General features: G+C 44.4%; 1 protein-coding gene across 2 annotated transcripts in view; it reads right to left on the bottom strand.

Annotated features, from left to right (window-relative positions):
- Positions 1-1,446: 1,446 nt before the first annotated feature.
- The window catches only part of LOC139418271 (UV radiation resistance-associated gene protein-like), a 133,844-nt gene continuing 109,929 nt past the window's right edge, over positions 1,447-25,361 (bottom strand). For both annotated transcript variants that reach the window (XM_071167604.1, XM_071167605.1), the window contains 2 exons: positions 14,612-14,703; positions 1,447-3,847 (listed from right to left, as the gene is read on the bottom strand). In XM_071167604.1, the coding sequence (XP_071023705.1) occupies positions 3,043-3,847; positions 14,612-14,703 (897 nt within the window). In that variant the 3' untranslated portion in view covers positions 1,447-3,042. The remainder of the gene's footprint in view (positions 3,848-14,611; positions 14,704-25,361) is intronic.

Genomic DNA, 25,361 nt, shown 5'->3' with positions numbered 1-25,361 from the left:
CACAACACTGACATGGATTACCAATGAATTACTGTACTTCAGACGAGCATCATAGTTTTGGGAGAGTTGGGATTATACTTTGTAGTTCAACGCACGTTCTAGTGCCATTCATAAATTGATGCTGTGGCTTCTGCTACCTAGCACGAGGATGAAAAGGTCAGTTTTTCATTCAATCTTCTCGGCTTAACAGTTGGGATAATGGGACAATTCAGAGTCAACACCATTTTTCATCTCTGGATTGAGGTTTGTTTTCCGAGCCATAGCTAGCACCGGCCCCGTGGTGTCTTCATTTAAACAAACCGCCTGTCCGACCCTGTTGTACAGCTGTAAGCAAGCGTCAGGTGTCGGATCTGCTGGCTAAACTGCAACCAACCACTATCTGGTACATTAGCTATGATGATACAGTTACCTAATAAAGACAAATCTAATCTACATGCCTTACAAGCTCTTACAAAATGCAACTACATTGACTTCTTTATATCCCATTCTGAAGACATCTGGCTGCAGACATAACCATTGAACAACAGTTAATAAAGGGGTCCTATTTCTCTCCATGAAAGATAGAGGCTTGGATATCTGGCGATTTAAATAAAACTAACTGAAAAGCAGATTGAATAGTCTTTCGTTTAGAACAAGTGAGAGTGTTTGCAGCTTCAATTCTAGCTAATGTGGTGTGCGTGTGTGATCCAGAAGGGGGACTGAGAGAGAGCCAGAGGACAGGGCTGGGCTGGGCTGGGCTGGATTGCATCATTATCCTGCTGACAGAACTACACCGCACTCATTAATTTACACTCAAACATACATACACTCACAAACACACCATCCCTGACTCAATAATGCACTCACACACACGTGCATGCACACATGCATTGGTCTCTCATACAAAATAGGTTTGATTTCAACAGCTGCATTTAGACAGGCAGCCCAATTCTGTTTTTTTTCCTCACTAATTGGGATTTTGACCAATCAGATCAGCCCTGAAAAATATCTGACATGAAAAGATCTGATGTGATCGGTCAAAAGACCAATTAGTGGGAAAAAATATCAGAATTGGGCTACCTGTCTAAACACAGCCTAATCTCAGAAACCCAGAACTAAAATCTTGAGAATTGCATCAGATGCTTGATTATGTTCTGGGGCGGAGCGGTAGCTTCACCTCCATCTCTTTGCAAGTTACAGGCAAACCTATGGGCCAAATGTTCCTTCCCCTTCTGAAATTGAAAAGATGCGAACACCTGAGAAATTGGGATTTGTCCAAAGGATCAGTGACAAGAACTCAGCGCACCAGAACAAAGTTACTTATAAGTTGTCCTATCTCACAGTCTGTTGACAGATGCTACAATACCAGTTATGTTACAAGAGATTACGAGCCTAACCTGGATAAATAAAGGTTAAATAAAAGGCATACGCACGCACACCTCTGAAACAAACACATGTAGACCAGTGTAAACAGGGCTACATACATCCATGCTATTGGACTGTAAGTCTTTATTAACAAAAAACTCTCCATACAAAAGTATATGTACAAGGTCACATGCTGTATAGCATTTAATGGAAATGACCTACAATGGTTTAATCTCTCATTTTAAATACAATACATTTCAACATCCACCACAGTACTTGATCATAATACACCCCCCCCCCCTCCCCCCCTCGCTTGTTGCGAGTCCATCTATGTTGTATACGGTGGGCAGTATGTAAATCAGTTGTCCATATCAGCTTCTGTCTACAGGGATCTGTGGTCCTTTCCAGAGGGGACACAGTTAGATCCAGATTATATGTACGTATTTGAAAGATTTGAACCCAGGGCTGATGACCATTGACACTTGACAATATCAATGAATGACTGACTGCCCATGAGATGAAAAGAGAAACCATGATTTCCTTTAAAACAAGCAAACAAACAAACAAATGCAGTGAGAGACATAAATAACACACATAATGGCCAATGGACACCAACGCAAGAAAAACAAAAAGTAGTTCAACAGGAAAAAGAAAAAGAAAGCGGACAAAATAGATAAGACTAAAATGTAAAAAGGTCATTATGTGTCATTTATATGTAGGGTCTGAGTGCAACATTTCAACAGCATACAGTACACATCATTCATGTTTTGGTCTATTGAATAATATCTGGATAATTGGACTTCATATGAATACTTATATCAATGGTGCTTATTAAAATAGTCAAATAAGGAGAAAGCAGGTATGGAGGAGAAAGCCAGAAAAATTGCACTGTATCCCTGCCATGTGCCATGAGCTCAAGCCTGCCTGCTTCGCTCCTCTCTTTTCTTTTCTCTTCTCGTACTCAACCAGAACAGAACAGTGATGGCCCCTGGAGATAGAGACAGGGCAGCCCTGTCCAATGGCTGGTGGGGTTGATGGACCTGGAGGTGCAAGGTGTAACAGTTATGGAGTATCTGATTGGGCCAACGGTCTAAGCTGCCCTGGCCTAGTGACTGGTCGGTTTCCTAATAGGTGACAGAGGTCAGAGGTCAGAGGTGGGATAGGTCTTTGCTGTAAGTAATTTCCTCTGTCAGCCATGCTGAAGGCTTTGGCTCTGTTCTAATGAACCTTTCCTTCCTCATTCCCTTTAAGTCATTACTGATTTAGCAGGACTGTACAGGTACAAGTAGGGACTATAGCTTTCATGAACCCACTCATGTTAGATCACTGCTTACTTCAAGGAAGGATGCATTTTATGTGTGTAGTTACCACACACACACACACACACACACTCTCCATCTCACAACACTGCCATGCACCCTGAAAGAAGAAGGCCCAGGAAGCGTTTCAATCACAAACATTCGCTTTATTTCATTTAAAGGATTCTAGAAATATTTTTTGAGAAGAAGTGCAAATTGGTCATCATTCCAGATAATGTAGCGCCTATGTTTGTTTTTCTATTGCTGCTTGGGGAGAGGGACAATCACACCAAAGCACACACACAGGACCCCCCCCCCCCCCCCCCCCCCGCACTATGTTCATGTCCCTGACTCATGTGCCATGTGACTCCTGTCCTCACCCCTAAGGTCCCACCTGTCCTCACTTCTCAGAGTTCTTGCGTGGCCTGCGGAAGCTGGACATGTTCTCGTTTAGTGCATAGATGCGGCGGGAGAACTCCTCGAAGCCGGCGGCATCCAGCTCGCCCAGAACCTGCTCGTCACACTCCACGGCCACGGCGTGCTCCACGGGGATGCAGGGGTAGTCCTCCAGCCTGGCCCCATCCACAAGGCCCATCCCTAAACCCAGGCCTGTGGCCTCTGTCCCCATAATCTCCTCTGCCTGCTCCACTGAGCAGCACATCTCTGGGTTTAATGCTATGGTCAACATTAGCCCTGTTGCGGGCCCCCCCAGCCCCTCGCCTGGCACTACTGAGCCGTTCATGGTATGGTCTGCATGCTGCTCACTGGTGGTGCTTCCAGCCAGAGTGGGGGAATCTGAGCCTCCTGTAGTAGTGCCAGAGGGCTGTTGCTCTTGCTCCTCCACAACCTCCTTTACCTCTCTTTCTACCTCTCGTTCTCCCTCCCCCAGGGCTGGTCCCTGAACCTCCAGAGTCTTGGCCAGGTCAATGCTAGAGTCCAGGGAGGAGGACAAGTGCTTGGGGGAGGGGTTGGGGTCGGGCGGTGCACTCTGGGGCTGGTCCATGGACATGGTCGTGTCGTAGCTGGGAGGAGGGGAGGCCTTGTACTTCTGCTTGTCTGCCTCAGAACTGGCCCTTTTCCTCAGTGAGCCCGGATCTGGAGAGCTGGTGTGGGTGGGGAAGCCCACTTCGGACGCAGCCGAGACACTGAGCTGAGACTTGGCTCCTGTCGGGACCGGGATGGAGCTGGAGACATGGTGCCGGTCACTGTGGGAGAGGAGAGAGAGGGAGGTAGGGAGAGAAAGAAAGAGTTGATGGATATGCTCATAAGTCTTTCACATTCAACGAGGGTCATGGAGAGAGGGAGGCCCCCCTCCCCTGCCCAGCCCACAGGCCTCTCTGATCGGACATGGTTCTGCATTGATCTCATCTCTCCCCCTCCTGATCCAGAGCCCAGACAGCTGGCCCACTGCAAATCACTCCCCATTATTACATAAAAAAACATTTGCTCAGCTCATGTGACAGCAGGGCCCTGCAGAGTGGAAGCTCACAGCATGCCTCCTATAAAGTATTCAATACATTTTTGCGGAATAACAGATAACGGACATGGCAGTGCAGATCTCATCTGTAGACTGCAACCCCCATTCGTCCTATGCTAACCCCAACTGTAAATTAACTTAAAAAACGTCACCACCCTGTTTAGCCATACTTAATCTGTTCATTCAGGTATGAGGAGTCATTGGTGGCATATCTCACATGGTCAAAGGTGAAATTGGGCCCCTGTGCTGTTAGAGGTCCACCTGTGGCTGGTTAGAGAACAGAGGAGCCTGGGTAAGTGATCCTGGCTAGTTAAATGGCTTAATGGGGTGGTGTCCCTGTATCAGATGCCTGGTTGTCTGTTAGATAGTCTAGTCTAGCATGTGACAGCAGGACACACACAGAGGACATAAAGGCCTTTGCCAGGGGATGTTTCAAACACGACTGACTGGTCATTGCCTAACTGTTTGATGGAATGCTTCAGGACTCAACACATGGTAGCTTGTAAAGAGGGTCCTGACTGTGGCCCCTACCCCATGTGGAGACAGTAGAGCACAGGGCATTGATGCAGGGTTCACACACAGGGTTTAAAAACCCATACGTGCACGGCTCATTCCTGATGAGGGAGTCACGAGACAAGACAGCGGTTTTCACCCAATCTACAGACCGCTCTATAAAGGAGGACCCGTAGAGTACACACACATGCACACAGTGGATGGCCAATGTCATACCTGATAATAATTACAGCTCATGGACAGCATTTAATAAGGCACTTACAGGAACACATAAGATGAGGTCAAATATTCATGCAAGGTAAAGCAAATAGATAAGGAGTAGATGCCAGTAATTTGGCATGAGTGCTCTTCTTTTGAGCCAAAACTGGGAATGTCCTGTGCTGTACTTACTCACCGTCTATCAGAAAACATCTAATGCAATTGCAATTGCCTTCACATTGGCCATTAACGACGATATATCCCATAAACCGAGTCAAATAGAAACATCATGCTGTTCAAAACTCTTGATCAGTTTTCTCCAAGACAAAGACAAATGGTTTGCCATTAGTGATTTGTATCTGTGAACTCTTAAACAAAATCATTCTGGTGTGTGTTGAGATGATTTGGAAGACGGGAATAATAACAGACCGAGACACCACTACAGCCTCGGGTTCGATCCCAGGCTATGTCACAGCTGGCCGTGACCAGGAGACCCATGGGGCGGTGCATAATTGGCCCAGCATTGTCCAGGTTAGGGGAAGGTTTGGCCGGACGGGATTTCCTTGTCTCATCGTGCTCTAGCGACTCCTTGTGGCATTCCTGCAAGCTGACTGCGGTCGTCAGTTGGTGGTTTGGGGTGAGAAAAGCAGCCAACAAGTGCTCAGCATATGTGGGAACTCCTTCAAGACTGTTGGAAAAGCATTCCAGGTGAAGCTGGTTGAGAGAATGCCAAGAGTGTGAAACGCTGTCATCAAGGCAAAGGGTGGCTATTTTGAATAATCTCAAATCTAAAATATATTTAGATTTTTTTGAACACTTTTTTGGTTACTACATGATTCCATATGTGTTATTTCATAGTTTTGATGTCTTCACTATTATTCTACAATGTAAAAAATAGTAAAAATGAAGAAAAAACTTTGAATGAGTAGGGGTTCTAAAACCTTTGACCGGTAGTGTACATATTATTATTATTTTGAACTGAATTATCATTCCAGCGAGCGAAACCAAACCGTGGCCCAGGCTGGGCTCCTACCAAACAGAGGACAGGTTGTACTGTTTATTAAGCAGGAGTTTCAAACGTTCCATCTGTCATTTATAACAAGCTAATGACTGCATTCAGTCCGTTATTCACTGAATGACGTCCTCGGGGCAAGAGCTCAGACTGATCCCATGTCTGATTTGAATGAATATCAGGCCTTCTAGTTTCTCCCTGGCTTTCTCCTAGTGCCCCTACCACACAGAAATCCATGTCCGCTTTAGGAGAACCTAGGTTTGGACCCAGGAGATAGCTGGCCAACACAGATGCCTACATGTGTTTCGGTCTCGTCCCAGAAACACAGTAATATGATATACAACCAGACTGTGTAAAACATATGGCCACTTCTTCTTCTCTGGGAATGTTTAGATTTCACAATTTCCCTGGCCTGGATAAAAGAGAATTTCTTGTTTGGAGCACGTTTGTTTGTTACATTAAGTTCCCCTCCAAATTGGTTCCTTTCAACATCTGTCAAATTAAGCACCTTAATCAAGAGTGTAGTAGAGAGGATGAGGGGTTGCGGGGTTGGAAGGAGAGGTGATCGAGGCTAGCCCAGACAAATTTCCTGCAATGCGTGGTCATAATATTTTTTTATGCAGCACATCTGATGGCAGAGCAGTTGTGACCGGCTGGTTGTGACCGGAGCCTGGACTCAAACCCAGAACCTCTAGTGGCACAGCTAGCACTGCGATGCAGTGCCTTAGGTCACTGCGCCACTCGGGAGGCCCCACTCTGGACGTTTTAACTCATCATTAAGTTTGACTATTTCTCCAAGCACTGGTGGACTTCCTTGTCAATGATTTCACCACATAAACGCTACCTGAGCCCTCCGCCTAAACCATTAGGCTCATACTTGGCGGGTTCAGCAGCAGATATGCCCACTTCTCCCCCAACATGTTTGTTTTAAAGCGGGTCTCTCTTCCTCTCTGCCGTGTCAGACTCAGCCCTGGATATTCCAGGTAGGCCAGGAATTTACTAAACCAAACATTTTCCGCTGTCTTATCCTCAGACAGGCCTCATTTCAACTTCAAGGCATAGCTCTTTTCATATCCAATTCCTGTTAAGGACCCGTGATCAGAGCCAAAACACACAATGTCAGATAAGATTCAGGCTTTGATGTCATTGAAACTGAAAATCCCACAGGAACTACTAAACCAAATGCTATAACAGAAATATTGTAATACTCACTACGGGGGGTGGATGGGAATTTAAGTGAACATCTCCTGTCTCCAAGTCTGGCCCTTTGATGATGGAGAACTTAACATTCGTCTCCACATCACCATAGCACAGCATGTACAACATATTGTACAAGTTGATAGTATAAACACCAACACTGTTGTCAATAGTGACTACATTGTAGTTTACTTTATTCTCAGCAGTTTTGTATGGCACAGAGATAAAGACATACATAGCCTAGCTATAGCAACCCATTCCAAACAGAGGTGAGAACTACAGTATCCCACACTGTCTCACAGTACAACAGATAGTGTGACTTCTTGTCTACATTCTGTTCATGACAAGGTAATATGCTGTCGGGAGTCAATGCAATATCACAACTATTAATGATATCGGCTGGCCTTGTTAGTACAGTACTCTGCGTCTCAGCGACACAAAGGAGAGCAGGTCTGTTCTGTGCTGGACTGGGGTGTCTGATTCATAGAGAGGCCTGGTGGTGAGGAGCGTTCCTCCAGAGGTGATCTCATCCATAGGGACCACTGTACAGCTCACACACACACACACACACACACACACACACACACACACACACACGCGCGCACACACACGCACATCCACACCCTACAACTCACAGCCAAGTGTGTGTGTGTGTCTGTCAGTGTGTGTGCGTGCGTGCGTCGATCTGTGTAGGAATGCTCACACTCATCCAAGCACATTCGTTTTATTTGATTCATTATACTGCATGAGTTCCTCCCCAACATTAGGCGTCTGCTATTTCTATCTCAACAATTACCATCCCTTTCCTGGAACAATAATTTCCGCATAAAGAAACACCTACTGTGCTGTATGATGACATTTAACAGCTTCACCACAATGCATGTTCAGTTATTTACTGATACTAATCAGTACCAGTACTCCTGACCATGTTATTGGTGATTTGGTCTGAACCTGTTTGGTTGTCAGTCACACACGGCTAAACATTTCCTTTCTTCCGTCCGTCCGTCTGTGTGTCTGTCTGTCTGTGTGTCTGTGTGTGTGTCTGTGAGAAACAACCAAGCAGGTTCAGACCAAATCACCAATAACATGGTCAGGAGTACTGTACTGATTAGTATCAGTAAATAACTGAAGGCAGATGGGAGGGGTCCAGCTTTACATCTGTTATCACTGTTCTCTCACCAGGGGTTTTGGGGGGGGGGGGGTTCTTCAAAATCTCTGGGGGGCGGTTTCATTTACAAAGCAAGTAGAACTGCCTTTGGTAATGTCTAATGTTTAACACTGTCTTTTCAGTCCGTCGGTTTTAGTTTAGCATTCACCCTGGCTCCCTTATCCACATGCTTGGTTCTGTAACATTAGAGGAGAAGGTTCACAAGCCCTTCACAAGCCCTTCCATTTCTATACACCTGTGTCTACAGTGGCACTGAGATCGACAGAAGTCTAGACTCTGTTTGCAACTGTTTTAGTAGGAAGGTATCAGTTTAGAAACATTAAAGAAGACGCACAGTCTCCTGTAAAGTACAAACCCATATATTTCCCAATGAAGTCCCCTGGATAAATCCCATGTACCCATGCATGAGAGGATCCCTCCTAGTCAGCTTATTGTGCATGTTGAATTAGCAATAAACGGAGAGGGAAACATCTCTACAGTTCATGGATGGAAACGGTTCCCTTGGACATCTCCTCGCCCCGTATAGAGGGGAGGAGAGCGGAACGGATATCAAACCTCTCTCCCTCTCAGTCTACCGGTTAACTCCCTGCAGCTGCCACACAGCATTTTTATGCGTCCATATTTCATTCGCTTGGCCCCTCCGCTGGAAATAGTATCTAAATTGAGGCTTTTTAAGGCTGGGAGAACTGGAAGTGATACGGTTGTGAAGAAGGTCAATAAAATAAGTCCCATGCAAAAGGAGAGTAGAATTGAATGCATGTCCTCCCTGTTTCAGTGTTTCACTACTGCAGGGTGGAGTCCCAAAGTCAGGCCACCTTCCGGTCCCCCAGTACCTACTGTCTGAGTCGGTTAGAGGGGAGAACTATGTGGGTCCTGTGACGAGGACCGAACTTATGGCCTGCTAAGACTAAAGGTTCTCACACAGACAGTCTGAGCTTAGTGTGAGCAACCAACCACCTCCCCCTGACGAATGTTCTAGCACTGTGTGTGTGTGTGTGTGTGTATGGGTAAGGCAGGCTCTCAAGACGGAAACAAAACCATGTACACCATATATAAAAGTAGGTGGATAACCTTTCAAATTAGTGGATGCGGCTTTTTCAGTCACACCCCTTGCTGACAGGTATATAAAATCGAGTACACAGCCATGCATTCTCCATAGACAAACTTTGGCAGTAGAATGGCCTTACTGAAGAGCTCAGTGACTTTCAAGGTGGCACCGTCACAGGATGCCACCATTCCAACAAGTCAGTTCGTCAAATTTCTGCCCTGCTAGAGCTGCCCTGGTCAACTGTAAGTGCTGTTATTGTGAAGTGGAAATGTCTAGGAGAAACAACGGCTCAGCCGCGAAGTGGTAGGCCACACAAGCGGGACAGGACTGCCGAGCGCTGAAGAGTGTAAACACTTACCACCGAGTTCCAATCTGCCTCTGGAAGAAACGTCAGCACAATAACTTGTTGTCAGGAGCTTCATGAAATGGATATCCATGGTTGAGCAGACGCACACAAGCCTAAGATTACCATGCATAATGTCAAGCCTGCCACCATTGGACTCTGGAGCAGTGGAAACGCGTTCTCTAGAGAGATGAAGCACGCTTCACCATTTGGCAGTCCGACGGACTAATCTGGGTTTGGCAGATGCCAGGGGAATGCTACCTGCCCCAATGCATAGTGCCAATTGTAAAGTTTGGTGGAGGATGAATAATGTTCTGGGGCTGCTTCTATGCTTCCAACTTTGTGGCAACAGTTTGGGGAAGGCCCACACATAATGGAAGGTCCATACAGAAATGGTTTGTCAAGATCGGTGTGGAAGAACTTGACCAGCCTGCAGAGCTCTGACCTCAACCCCATCGAACACCTTTGGGATGAATTGGAACGCCGACTGCGAGCCAGGCCTAATCACCCGACCTCACTAATGCTTGTGAGTAAATGGAAGCAAGTACCCGCAGCAATGTTCCAACATCTAGTGGAAAACCTTCCCAGAAGAGGGGAGGCTGTTACAGCAGCAAAGGGGGGACCAACTCCATATTAACGTCCATGATTTTGGAATGAGATGTTCGACGAGCAGGTGTCCACATACTTTTGGTGATGTAGTGTATGTGTGCACATGGGTGCATGTTGCATAAGCGCCTGTGTGTATGTGCGCCTGTGTGTGTGTCTACATGGCCAGCTCCGGAGACAGAAACAGAACTTTTACGGTCCTCAGAAAGGGACACCTGAGTCAACACAGTGGAACCCTAGTTCCCCTGTGTACAATTATTGTGTTACTTTTTGATTGATAAAAAAAACAAAACAACTTTAGTAAATATTTTATTAACTCTACTTCTACAACGGCATTGCTGGTTAAGGGCTTGTAAGTTAACATTTCATGGTAAGGTAACACCTGTGTCGGTGCATGTTACAAATAAAATCTGATTTGATTTGCGGCCTCATTGTCTGGCAGTGGAGTGGGGCCCCAGAACCCAGAGGAAAGGAGTCATGGAATCCCCACCTCCACTCCCAAGCCTCACGACACACCGCCGGGTCAGCCATTTTCATATATCTTCCTCTATTTTAACCCTTTACACTCGTACCAGTATACTGGTTGAAAATGGCAGATTTGGGCACCGATAAACGCCTACATTTGTTTAGGGTAAACAGTAAAATGATGTACATGATGTCAGAGCTCAGGGTCTGCGCTTCACAGCTCTGAATGGGTTTTGACAGACAGCCGGTCAGAGCTCAGGGTCTGCGCTTCACAGCTCTGAATGGGTTTTGACAGACAGCCGGTCAGAGCTCGGGGTCTGCGCTTCGCAGCTCTGAATGGGTTTTGACTGACAGCCGGTCAGAGCTCAGGGTCTGCGCTTCGCAGCTCTGAATGGGTTTTGACAGACAGCCGGTCAGAGCTCAGGGTCTGCGCTTCGCAGCTCTGAATGGGTTTCGATTAAGAGGACAATGTATTTTGAAAGACAAGACCTTGAGGATTATAATAAATACAACTTTGATGTCATACAAAATGTGCACTTCACATCCCAAATCATAAAACTCATGTAATATACACTGTCAATGTTTATGATCACTCTGTTTGATGCGCCTTTGTTTGTTTATTGTGAAGAAAATTAGTCCCGGCACAAGCACCTGAATGCAATCATGACTCCTTTCTATGCGCACCAAAATTATGATCTGTTTCCCTGAACTGCATTGGGAAAGCCTAACACTGTAATATTGTATTTTATAACTTTCAAATGATGCCCACCTGACCCAGATTACGATTTATAACAGACCGTTTTAATTGGGGAAACAACAACATCTCTACAGTAGGTCATATGATTGAGTGAAGTCTGACCCAGGGGTGTGAAGGTGAACAGAAAGGCACTGGAGCGACAAACCGCCCTTGCTGTCTCTGCCTGCCGGTTCCCCTCTCTCCACTTGGATTCTATGCCTCTAACCCTATTACAGGGGCTGAGTCACTGGCTTACTGGTGCTCTTCCATGCCGTCCCTAGGAGGGGTGCGTCACAGACGTAAACTTCCTGTCCGGGTTGGCGCCCCCCTCGGGTTCGTGCTGTGGGGGAGATCTTTGTGGGCTATACTCAGGGGAGTAAGTTGTTAGATATCCCTCTAGTGGTGTGGGGCCTGTGCTTTGGCAAAGTGGGTTGGGTTATATCCTGCCTGGTTGGCCCTGTCCGGGGGGGTATCGTCGGACGGGGACACAGTGGCTCCCGACCTCCTGTCTCAGCCGCCGGACAGGGGGGCTAGGGTCTCACTCCCTCCCCTCCCTCCCTCTCTACCTCCCTACCTGACCACGGACCATGCCTCAGGACTACCTGGCCTGATGACTCCTTGCTGTCCCCAGTCCACTGTCCTGCCTGTGGCTATGGAACCCTTACCTGTTCACCGGACGTGCTGTTTCGTCTCTCTCTCTCTACCGCACCTGCTGACTCTGAATGATCGGCTATGAAAAGCCAACTGACATTTACTCGTGAGGTGCTGACCTGTTGCACCCTCTACAACCACTGTGATTATTATTATTATTTGACCCTGCTGGTCATCTATGAACGTTTGAACATCTTGGCCATGTTCTGTTATAATCTCCACCCGGCACAGCCAGATGAGGACTGGCCACCCCTCAGAGCCTTGTTCCTCTCTAGGATTCTTCATAGGTTCATGCCTCTATAGGGAGTTTTTCCTAGCCACCGTGCTTCTACATCTGCATTGCTTGCTGTTTGGGGTTTTAGGCTGGGTTTCTGTATAACACTTTGTGACATCTGCTGATGTAAAAAGGGCTTTATAAATACATTTGATTGATCGAAAAGTAAGGGCTCTATTTTCGGCTGTTATTAAAGCATGTTAGTTTGCAATTTCAGGTACATCGAAGCTGAGCAGAGAGACTGAAAAACAACATCTCAAGGCCATCAGACTGTTAAATACCCATCACTGGCCGGCTTCCACCCGGTTACGTAGCCCTGCACCTTAGAGGCTGCTGCCCAATATACATAGACTTGGAATCACTGGCCACTTTAATAATGGAATGCTAGTGACTTTAATAATGTTTAAATAATGTTTACATACTGCTTTACTCATCTCATGTGTTATACTGTATTCTATCCTACTGTAGTTTAGTCAAAGCCACTCCGACATTGCTCAATCTAATATTTATATATTTCTTAATTCCATTCTTTTACTTTTAGATGTGTGTATTGTTAGATTCTACTGCACTGTTGGAGCTAGAAACACAAGCATTTCACTACACCCACAATAACATCTGCTAAATATGTCTATGTGTCCAATACAATTTGATTTGATTTGGAATTTCATGTAGGCCTAGGCCCAATATAAGTATTGAAGCCATGAAATTGACTTCGAACAAACGTGGACTGCACATGGATTCAAGTTAACGTATTTAGCAAAGATAGACCTACATTCTGATTGACCAGTGAGGGGCCAAGCCTCGCTATATCCACAACTATTTGTTTCATCAAAACCCAGCCCTTTTGCACCAACGCCAGCAAGTGCACTGATAATTGTGATAGTGAAAATAGTTCAAATATTTCTGACACATGCCTGAACCTATAGCGCTACCGCCTGCGCTTAGATTTACCATTGTGTTAGGTTTGTTAAAATAGAGCCCTTAGATTTACCATTGTGTTAGGTTTGTTAAAATAGAGCCCTTAGATTTACCATTGTGTTAGGTTTGTTAAAATAGAGCCCTTAGATTTACCATTGTGTTAGGTTTGTTAAAATAGAGCCCTTAGATTTACCATTGCGTTAGGTTTGTTAAAATAGAAACCCCAATTGTGTGATGGCGAGGGTGCAGGGTTGTGTGTGCTTGCTCTAGCTCCTCAACGGCACAACTAGGAGAGCATAAAAAAGCCCCTTATAGTAGAAGACACTTTGTAGAGGTGTGTGGCCACTTGGAGACACCAGTTAGTCCTCTCACTCAAACCCTTGTAAGAAATGTTTGTCTTATGTTTCACCTACCCACATTTTCCCAGGAATATTCTTATCATGCTACTGAATGTATCCAGAGTATTGTCAGATTTCATTATCAACAAATGTAGCAAAAAGTTCAGTAAATGTAAAATGCACATTAAATCAACAGTGTCATGTTTGGATTCAGTCTTGTGTCAGGTGAACTGTTGTGTTCTCACCTTTGGATGAATAACTTTCCCATCATCTCCAAACTGTTCCCTTTCAATTGCTACCATGGTTATGCATCTGCTTTTCATATTTCTTCTGTTACAAACAGTTCAATTTAGCCCTATCCATATAGGACAATTCCCATGAGTGTAAAGGGTTATTAAGGGCTTCCACTTCCCATTAGGAGGATATGGAGGATTCAATTGCTTTGCTTTAAAATGGCCTCTTTCCTTTCAAAACAAAAGGTTATTCAATTAAGGTTGTAAAACACATTTTCCCCTTTTGCTGACCCTGGGAGAGCAGAGCAGATCAAAGAAGATCATTTCCCCTTTTATAGGGCTGTGTGCTGGATGGTTGGAGTCATAGAATTAGAATTACTAGAACAGGTATTCCCATTCAAGTCAATGTTCTGTGATGGTTGAACTGGCGGCTGTAGTCTGAGAAAGTCTCTACTATGGACTGATTCTCAGGTTCTATGGTGGCGTCATTCAATGTCTGTGGCCTGAGGCTCGGCAGATCTGAATGAATGTCTGACGTCCTTCAGACCCCATGAAATAGCTGCACACAAGCACAGTAAGTTCAAAACGCATGTGGAGTTTAACTCTGAACTCCTTAGGCTGGTTTTGAAGAACCCCTAAGAAACATACACTGCTGTGTTCACCAATATTTTCAACTGAAACCATCTGAAGTGAAAAAATATGTAAAGTAAGAGATAGTGAGAGCAAGAGTGCTATGTGGGGTGGCCTAGTAAGACAGTGAGAGAATGAGAGTGCACTTATACAAGTACTTACCATCGGACTAGAAGGCCGTGCTCCAGGAAGTTCTTGAGGTTGGGCAGGGTCTGACGGAGGTCTGGAGTGGACAGGCCATGTTGGTATCTCAGCTGGGAAGGAAAAACAAAGCATACCTTAGCAGCGAACAGAGCATTCTTTACCATATAATACTGAACCATACCATAACCAAGCATATCATACTGAACCATATCATACTGAACCATACCATAACCAAGCATATCATACTGAACCATATCATACTGAACCATACCATAATCAAGCATATCATACTGAACCATATCATACTGAACCATACCATAACCAAGCATATCATACTGAACCATATCATACTGAACCATATCATACTGAACCATATCATACTGAACCGTACCATAACCAAGCATATCGCTTTTATTTATCCATTCCCATGTTTCTCTAGTTTTTGATGTCTCTGGACAAGGCAGAGAATTACAACCCTACAGGGAGACTGAGGCATTTCTGAAGCATTCTAACTTCTCCCTTTGGACTATTCTTTACATAATGGTTATCATCCTTCCATGCTAACAGACGTCTGTGCTAATGTGGAAAGGTGTGTGGAGAGGCAGATGAAACGTGGGCGGTGAGAAGGCAGAATGACGAACATCTGGAAGAGATGGGGTAAAACCACAGAGAGCAACCTCTCCCTCTCTCCAGTCCTCTAACCTCCCTCTCTCCAGTCCTCTAACCTCCCGCTCTCCAGTCCTCTAACCTCTCTCTCGTCAGTCCTCTAACCTCTCTCTCGTCAGTCCTCTAACCTCTCTCTCGTCAGTCCTCTAACCTCCCTCTCGTCAGTCCTCTAACCTCCCTCTCGTCAGTCCTCTAACCTCCCTCTCGTCAGTCCTCTAACCTCCCTCTCGTCAGTCCTCTAACCTCCCTCTCGTCAGTCCTCTAACCTCCCTCTCTCCAGTCCTCTAACCTCCCTCTCTCCAGTCCTCTAACCTCCCGCTCTCCAGTCCTCTAACCTCCCTCTCGCCAGTCCTCTAACCTCCCTCTCGCCAGTCCTCTAACCTCCCTCTCGCCAGTCCTCTAACCTCCCTCTCGCCAGTCCTCTAACCTCCCTCTCGCCAGTCCTCTATTCATCCGTCATAAAATCACCGTCAACTTACGACTGACAGGGACGTGAGTCAAAGTCAGAGTGGACAGGTTGTTCAATTTGCAGGTGTAATGACATCACTATATACAGTATATGACACAAGACAGCACCACACCAAGGCAGTCAGGGAGGGAGAGTAGTCCTAGCCACCCCTGCTGTCCTCAGGTTAAATAAACAGTCTCGTATCTCTCCCCAACAGCAGAGCAGCAACATGCTCCATGTCAGTCATATAACTCACTAGGCCCTGTGTCACAGACACTCACCGGTCAGTCTACATCTGTTTTCTTTACATTATACTGCGACCCCCATTCTTCTCTACACACCGCCATAACCTGGATCCATCCCGCTCTCCCTCCCTGGCTATCCCTCGCTCCACGCCTTACACTACAGTGATTGATGAAGCACATGTGATTCTAATTAGGCCAGACACAGTACCAGTGTATTGCTCCCACCAGTCCAACACTCACCCATTACATACCACTGCAAACCAACCATACACCATAGACTATATACACACCATAGACCATATATATATATATATATATATATATATATATGATAACGCTGGGGAGAAGTACAACGATATCAGAGGAATTACAGAGAAGTAAATGTTGGAGCCCCGGGGGCCAAAGGTCACATTTCCCAGTTTGTGTTTATAGTTAGAGGAAAATAATGGTTTTCTGGGATCAGTAGTCATGTCAACACATTCATTGAAGTCTGTTTTTTGTGGCCTGGGCTGTAATATTCTGTCAGGACTGTAATGCTGTATGGTGGTTCTAGTAAAGCTTGACTAATGGCATGAGGAGTGGCATAAGCATTAACACATGGGTCCCTGCTGCCACTGCCAGAGCACACAGTACAGCAGGGTGTGCGTGTGTGTGTGAGAGAGTGCGTGTGTGTGTGTTAGGGCGTATCTATGCGTGTGTGTGAGAGAGTGTGTGGGTATGCATGTGTGTGTCAGCACGTATACAGTACATATTCACGAATGCTCATGCCCATGTGTATCTTTGGCTCGGTATACTCTCCCCTCTGGGGGACCCATGGAACCAGAGTTATCTATGGTATCTGCACAGACCTCACAATCTCTGTGGTAGGTTTTGTGTTTGACCAAAAGCAGCACAGATTGAACAAGGCAGGGAGAGGGGCGTACAGTATGTAGCTCCAAACCCCTGTTGGTGATACTACAACAACACTGGGATCCATTCATGGTTTTAAGTAAAACTTTGGGTGTGACCAAATGACGGTGTAGCGCTGTCCACAAGGCAGACCAAAAGGAATCGGTTTTGAAATGGTCGGCCAAGATCAATATTTCCTGTTTTAAAACCCAGAAAGAATCCAGCTACGTTTGGCAGGGGGCCTTGAATGTTCTCTCTCCCCCCGAAGAGGAAAATGAAGTAAAACAACAACAGCTTAAAGATACTGATGAGAAATAAGCATAGAGTAAATGTTATGTTTCGAGCGTAGGTAAACTTATTTTGATCAGCCATATTACTGAGTCAAGGACAACAAACTCATGGCCAAGCTACAAGGCTCAGCAAAACACATTTTTAATCCTCACTCTTTGTTAGTGACTGAATGGGACTCGGCTCAGAGGTGCGCGTGATGTGAGCTTTCTGACATGCTATTGTGTGTGTGAGCATGAATGCATGTACGTGAGACCGCTATCATTTCCCCCCAGGCTGTGTTTGAAACCCTGCCAAGTGTGCAGCACAGAAATGGGATAGGGGCAAAGACAGAGTGAGGGGTGACATCACTGGATTGTCCCGCGCACACTATTGTTGGGGTAATTGTTAGGGGGATAAAGAGGAGAGGATCCTGAGTGTGTGAATGCTCAGAGGACTGAGAGATGACTCTCCTGGAACCTGGACAAAAGTATGTGTCTTACTGCTGAAGCCTCCAGGAAAGATACAAGATAGGGAGAAGCCATTCCAGCAGCACTTCTCTCTACAAGTTCCATCATGCTCACACAGGTCTGTGCCAACTCTCTGCCAATGGGCACTACACACAACACTTGACCAACAAGTGTTTTGTCGGACCAACAAGTGTCTGGTTGGCACCAGCCCTGATACGGCCTGCCTCTGTGTCATGGCGTCTACCTAAACCATATAAATGTCATCTGTGCCACGTCCTTAAGACCATGTGTGGTAGGCTAGTTGCAATGTGCTTTGCTGTCTCTGGAGTCTGGACTGAGGTGTGTAGGACTCAGGCTGTCTGTTGAGGAGGCGCGTGCTTGCCATGGACTGGTTTCCCTGCTGTTCATTTACATGAAGTTATTCCTCAGAGCACTGAATCATATGTGTGTGCCTGTGTGTGTGTGTATGTGTGTGTGTATGTGTGTGTGTGTGTGTGTGTGTGTGTGTGTGTGTGTGTGTGCGCGTGGACGGCTCTTGGCTCTGGACTTGGAGGGGGAAGGATTACATCCTGGCTCTTCACTGCTGTCAAAGCAAACAACTGCCCCTTCCCCCTCCTCCTTCTTTTCACCCTCTACTGAGGGACAAATAGAAAAACATTGGATGTTCTGGCCACATAAAGAGAGTTGGGAAAGCATAACAGGGAAGCTGTGAGTGTGAAAGAGAGAAATGTGAGGCAGCTTTGTCTGACATGAAGCGGGATGTCGCTTTCAATTAAAAGCAACAACACAGGCTTGAACACAGAGAGAAACAAACTGCTCAGAGGGAGCGAGGGAGGGTCTGGCTTGTTAAATAGACCAGTTGTTTAGGAAACTGACAAGGCGAGAAATAAACTCAGATTTTGTTCTCCTATGATACTCAAATCACATGGCATGTTTAATTTTGGATTAAATGAGAGGGTTGACTGAATAAAAATGTAAATAAATATTATCGTAAACATGAACATTTCCAGCTCAACAACTAATTAGCACATTTCTAAGTCATACAAATAGCTCATATGAGTACAACATACAGTACCAGTCAAAAGTTTGGACACACCTACTCATTCAAGAGTTTTTCTTTATTTGTACTATTTTCTACATTGTAGAATAATAGTGAAGACATCAAACATATGAAGCAACACATATAGACTCATGTAGTAACCAAAAAAGTGTTAAACAAATCAAAATAGATTTTAAATTTGAGATTCTTCAAAGTAGCCACCCTTTGCCTCGATGACAGCTTTGCACACTCTTGGCATTCTCTCAACCAGCTTCATGAGGAATGCTTTTCCAACTGTTTTGAAAGAGTTTCCAAATATGCACTTGTTGGCTGCTTTTCCTTCACTCTGCTGAACAACTCATCCCAAATCATCTCAGTTGGGTTGAGGTTGGGTGATTGTGGAGGACAGGTCATCTGATGCAGCACTCCATCACTCTCCTTGGCGAATAGTCCTTACACAGCCTGGAGGTGTGTTTTGGATCATTGTCCTGTTGAAAAACAAATGATAGTCCCACTAAGCGCAAACCAGATGGGATGGCAAATCGCTGCAGAATGCTGTGGTAGCCATGCTGGTTATGTGTGCCTTGAATTCTAAATAAATCACTGACAGTGCCACCAGTAAAGCACCCCCACACATCCTCCTTTATGCTTCACGGTGGGAACCACACATGCGGAAATCATCTGTTCACCTAATCTGCGTCTCACAAAGGCACATCGGTTGGAACCAAAAATCTAAAAATTTGGACTCATCACGCCAAAGGACAGATTTCCACCGGTCAAATGTCCATTGCTCTTGGTTCTTGTCCCAAGCAAGTCGCTTCTTATTATTGATGTCCTTTAGTAATGGTTTCTTTGCAGCAATTCAACCATGAAGGCCTGATTCACACAGTCTCTTCTGAACAGTTGATGTTGAGATGTGTCTAGTTTTTTGAACTCTGAAGCATTTACTTGGGCTGCCATTTCTGAGGCTGGTAACTAGAACAAACTTATCCTCAGCAGCAGAGGAAACTCTGGGTCTTCCTTTCCTGTGGCGGTCCTCATGAGAACCAGTTTCATCATGGTCCTCTGTCTGTCCCCTCCCTGTCATCATAACGCTGACTGACATGTCTTAAAGTAATGATGGACTGTTGTTTCTCTTTGCTTATTTGAGCTGTTCTTGCCATAATATGGACTTGGTATTTTACCAAATAGGGCTATCTTCTGTATACCACCCCTACCGTGTCACAACACAACTGATTGGCTCAAACGCATTAAGAATGAAAGAAATTCCACAAATTAACAAGGCACACCTGTTAATTGAAATGCATTCCAAGTGACTACCTCATGAAGCTGGTTGAGAGAATGCCAAGAGTGTGAAAATCTGTCATCAAGGCAAAGGGTGGCTACTTTGAAGAATCTCAACTATATTTTGATTTGTTTAACACTTTTTTGGTTATTTGTAATTTCATAGTTTTGATGTCTTCACTATCATTCTACAATATATAAAATAGAACAAATAAAGAAAAACCCTAGAATGAGTAGGTGTGTCCAAAATTCTGACTCTAGGTCAGCCTGTCATTTCACATTTTCGTCTGGCCGCACCCATAGGGGGAGGGTTATTTCACATGACGTGATGCTAGCTGGGGGCCTGACAAACAGATCCAGCACAGCTCCTCACACAGACCTTTGAGTCTGTCCCCTCCCTGTCATTCAGACACCTGCATTTAGCCACTTCACAGACTCCTGTATTGAGCACTGGTACAACACAGGAAACTGTCTTAGTGTTTTGATACCGCCTGCGGGCTGGGCATGATGTGTTGCAGGATGTGTGAATGGACCTCTAACCACGACTAGAAGAGTGAAAGACAGCTCCCAGTCTCATCCACCACAGTAGGGCCTAAGAGCCAGAGGAATGTAGTGTCTGTGTACAGCTCAGCTACTTCAATCCAACCGGGCCCAACAAAATGCACTTAAGCTGAATAAAGCATCCCAACCCACTGGTTTACATGCTACCCATCACTTTGTGAGGCGCTGTTTGTTTTCAACTCAGGCTCTGCCGCAGCGATGTAAACATCCCGGCGTATGCCATGTCTTACTGTTTACGCTGATTTTGTCACAGCCAATCGTCCTCAAATCTGAGAATGCCTTGGCGGGGGTCTCTTCCAGTTCTGAGGTTAATTGCTGGCGACCTTCCTTACCAGAGCCGTCGGGCCGGCCTTCATAATGGAGTGCTCCTTTTCACCATGAGATCATTTGACACACCGTTTGTCCGCACAGCAGTCACAACAGTTCAAGCGGTTATTAGAATCACCTGACAAGTGGTGTGCCTAGACATCCACCAGGGATGGGGAGCAGACTCACTACAGGAAACCTGTAATGTGGTTCATCAGGAGGGTTATCTTCACGTCATAAGGTTATAGAGACTCAACCATCTCATTAGCAACGGAAATTGTTGAAAGGTTATAAAAACGATTCTAATAAATGCAACAGCTGGACAATGGATGAAGATACTCAACTTTTTAAAATGTATTTTTATAATCCATCAGATATTGACAAAATTATAGCACAAAATGTTTACTGGCACGGACAAATTATGAATGGAGTACAGGGATTTGTGTGTGAATTCAGGCATGTATTTATTGTCTAATTTAATTTTTTTATGTACTCATACATTTTCTTATTGTAGGCTGTATTTAAAAAAAAGATTATGTTAAAATAAAGAAAATGAAATGTGCCTCATTTACATAAATACAGCAGGTGTATCTGCATACAGAATATTAATGAATTAACATAAATGGGTGGAACAGGGCTGCAACGACCAAACACCCGCTCTGTCTACTAGAGGTCGACCGATTAATTAGGGCCGATTTCAAGTTTTCATAATCGGAAATCGGTATTTTGGGGCACCGATTTGCCGATTTAATTTTAATTGTATTTTTTTTATACCTTTATTTAACTAGGCAAGTAAGTTAAGAACACATTCTTATTTATTATGACGGCCTAGGAACGGAGGGTTAACTGCCTTGTACCTTGTCAGCTCGGGGGATCCAACCGTACAGTTAAATAGTATTAATAGCAATAACGACCTGCCTCTCTCTAGTTGCCCTCCACAAGGAGACTGTTAGGCGAATGCAGTAAGCCAAGGTAAGTTGCTAGCTAGCATTAAACTTATCTTATAAAAAACAATCATAATCACTAGTTAACAACACATGGTTGCGTTGCATATAATCTGACTGAGCATACAAGCATACAAGTATCTAAGTGTCTGAGTGAGCGGTGGTAGGCGGAAGCAGGCGCGTAAACATTCATTCAAACAGCACTTTCGTGCATTTTGCCAGCAGCTCTTCGTTGTGTCTCATGACATCAAGCCTATTAACTCCCGAGATGAGGCTGGTGTAACCGGAGTGAAATGGCTAGCTAGTTAGCGCACGCTAATAGCGTTTCAAACGTCACTCACTCTGAGCCTTCTAGTAGTTGTTCCCCTTGCTCTGCATGGGTAACGCTGCTTCGATGGTGGCTGTTGTTGTTGTGTTGATGGTTCGAACAGAGGGAGGAGCGAGGAGAGGGACGGAAGCTATACTGTTACACTGGCAATATAAGAACATCCAATAGTCAAAGGTTAATGAAATACAAATGGTATAGAGGGAAATAGTCCTATAATTCCTATAATAACTACAACCTAAAACTTCTTACCTGGGAAAATTGAAGACTCATGTTAAAAGGAACCACCAGCTTTCATATGTTCTCATGTTCTGAGCAAGGAACTGAAACGTTAGCTTTCTTACATAGCACATATTGCACTTTTACTTTCTTCTCCAACACTTTGTTTTTTCATTATTTAAACCAAATTGAACATGTTTCATTATTTACTTGAGGCTAAATATATTTTATTGATGTATTATATTAAGTTAAAATAAGTGTTCATTCAGTATTGTTGTAATTGTCATTATTACAAATAAATCGGCAGATTAATCGGTATCGGCTTTTTTGGGGGCCTCCAATAATGGGTATTGGCGTTGAAAAATCATAATCGGTCGACCTCTACTGTCTACCCTACCTGTGCTGTCTAGACTGCCCCATGAATTACTGTTGTCATATTCTCTTGCATAATTCAACATGTGTGTCAATTGGAGGACACCTTCCGATTAAAAATCTACAGTTGAAGTCGGAAGTTAACATACACCTTAGCCAAATACATTTAAACTCAGTTTTTCACAATTCCTGACATTTAATCCTAGTAAACATTCTCTGTATTAGGTCAGTTAGGATCACCACTTTATTTTAAGAATGTGAAATGTCAGAATAATATTAGAGAGAATTATTTATTTCAGCTTTAATTTCTTTCATCACATTCCCAGTGGGTCAGAAGTTTACATACGCTCAATTAGTATTTGGTAGCATTGCCTTTAAACGGTTTAAACTTGGGTGAAACATTTCGGGTAGCCTTCCACAAGCTTCCCATAATAAATTGGGTGAATTTTGGCCCATTCCTCCTGACAGAGCTGGTGTAACTGGGTCAGGTTTGTAGGCCTTCTTGCTCGCACACGCCTTTTCAGTTCTGCCCACAAATCTTCTATGGGATTGAGGTCAGGGCTTTGTGATGGCCACTCCAATACCTTGACTCTTTGTCCTTAAGCCATTTTGCTAGAATTTTGGAAGTATGCTTGGGGTCATTGTCCATTTGGAAGACCCATTTGCGACCAAGATTTAACTTCCTGACTGATGTCTTGAGATGTTGCTTCAATAGATCCACATAATTTTCCTTACTCAAGATGTTGTCTATTTTGTGAAGTGCACCAGTCCCTCCTGCAGCAAAGCACCACCCAGAACATGATGCTGCCACCCCGTGCTTCACGGTTGGGATGGTGTTTCTTCGGCTTGCAAGCATCCCCCTTTCCTCCAAACATAACGATGGTCATTATGGCCAAAGAGTTATATTTTTGTTTCATCAGACCAGAGGACATTTCTCCAAAAAGTACAATCTTTGTCCCCATGTGCAGTTGCAAACCATAGTCTGGCTTTTTTTATGGCGGTTTTGGAGCAGTGGCTTCTTCCTTGCTGAGTGGCCTTTCAGGTTATGTCGATATAGGACTTGTTTTACTGTGTATATAGATACTTTTGTACCGGTTTTCTCCAGCATCTTCACAAGGTTCTTTGCTGTTGTTCTAGGCTTGATTTGCACAGTCAACTTAGTGTATGTAAACTTCTGACCCACTGGAATTGTGATACAGTGAATTATAAGTGAAATAATCGGTCTGTAAACAATTGTTGGAAAAAGTACTTGTGTCATGCACAAAGTAGATGTCCTAACCGACTTGCCAAAACAATAGTTTAACAAGAAATTTGTGGAGTGGTTGAAAAACGAGTTTTAATGACTCCAACCTAAGTGTATGTAAACTTCCGACTTCAACTGTACATGCTTGGCTCTAGATTAAATTGATCTAAAAATACTTTACATTGTTTGCAAAATCAGAGATAATATCAATAGAATCTGAGTGTTCATTTTTGGAATTTTCTTTAATTTCGGCGCCTCTAATTTGTAAACATTTCAATTGTATTAAATTATTTACTATTTTCAATTCCACATAAAATGTACACCCATCAAAATAAAGTGATCTTTCTTCTCTTTCTTGTGATGTAAGTGTTGAGATGGTGTGTTAAATAAAAGATTTAAGTGACAAGTGGATTTTGCACCCCTCAAACACAGGAAATAGACAGATCCTCAGGTGGGCGTGGCATGCGTGTTGCTACTCTCATTACCCTCATTTGACTCCACCATCGACAATTAGGCCTACTCATGAATTCCAATCAGAATAGTACTAAGTACTAATCCTGATGGTAAAACCTGGGGTTCTGTCCCCTATGGTAAACATTAAAATAGTATTAGTGTTTCTCATAATACATGAGGGAGACTAGGCTTAGTTCTTTTCGACTCCCTAAGGACAGCAATCAGGGGCCCTCTGTTGGCTCAACTTTAACCCACTTTAGAGGGGCCCTAGCAGGTGTGGCCTCCCAGGCCAGTCCCAGGTCAATAACAGGGCCTTCAGTAGAGGTCAGGATAATATGTAGTGGTGGTCCATATATCTCCATACGGTCTCTAATGAGAGTCCCTGGCTGTTATGGGAACAGCACTATGGCTATGGGAGAAAGCTGTCATCAACAATACTTCAAGTGCTTTTTCTTTATAAAACTGTGGCATGTGTGTTAACCATTACTGGGTTTGGTTGGGTCACTCATATAAATCTGTATCATATAACAGTAGCTAGATAATGTAGTGAAAATGCAAAAACAACTTTCCTTGATCTGAGACCATAGTAACAAAAAAAAGAGCAACAGCTTCCATCTGCCACACAAATTATGACAACAAACAAGCCTCGAATGAGTAAGCAATTCATCCTTATGGACCAGTGCCTTCCTCTCTCTTTATGCTTCATAACTTCTCCTCCTCCACAACATCAGGTCCACATGTTGTGTTGATAAGCAGGCCTGTGTCCACTGCTATCACTAGCCTGTTTCCTCTAGATTCTAGCTGACGCAGCCATAGCATATCTTAATGACCCGTGAGCGCAGACCAGACTGCTTGGAACACAGCTACGAGAATGGACCTGCTTATGTGAAACTGAATAACCAAAAACGGTTAGCGTTTTTCGTCATGAATCTTGTTCTGGAAACAGCTTTGCAGAGTCGTCACTAGCTGGCACAGTCACAAAGTAATGAAATAAGATTTTAAACCTAATGGCTAACACTAACGTTATATTAAAAACAA

Source organism: Oncorhynchus clarkii, chromosome 10 (genome assembly GCF_045791955.1).
Source record: "Oncorhynchus clarkii lewisi isolate Uvic-CL-2024 chromosome 10, UVic_Ocla_1.0, whole genome shotgun sequence".
Classification (NCBI taxonomy): Eukaryota; Metazoa; Chordata; class Actinopteri; order Salmoniformes; family Salmonidae; genus Oncorhynchus; species Oncorhynchus clarkii.
The sequence above is the reverse complement of the archived record's forward strand: the minus strand, read 5'-3'. Positions and strand labels throughout refer to the sequence as shown.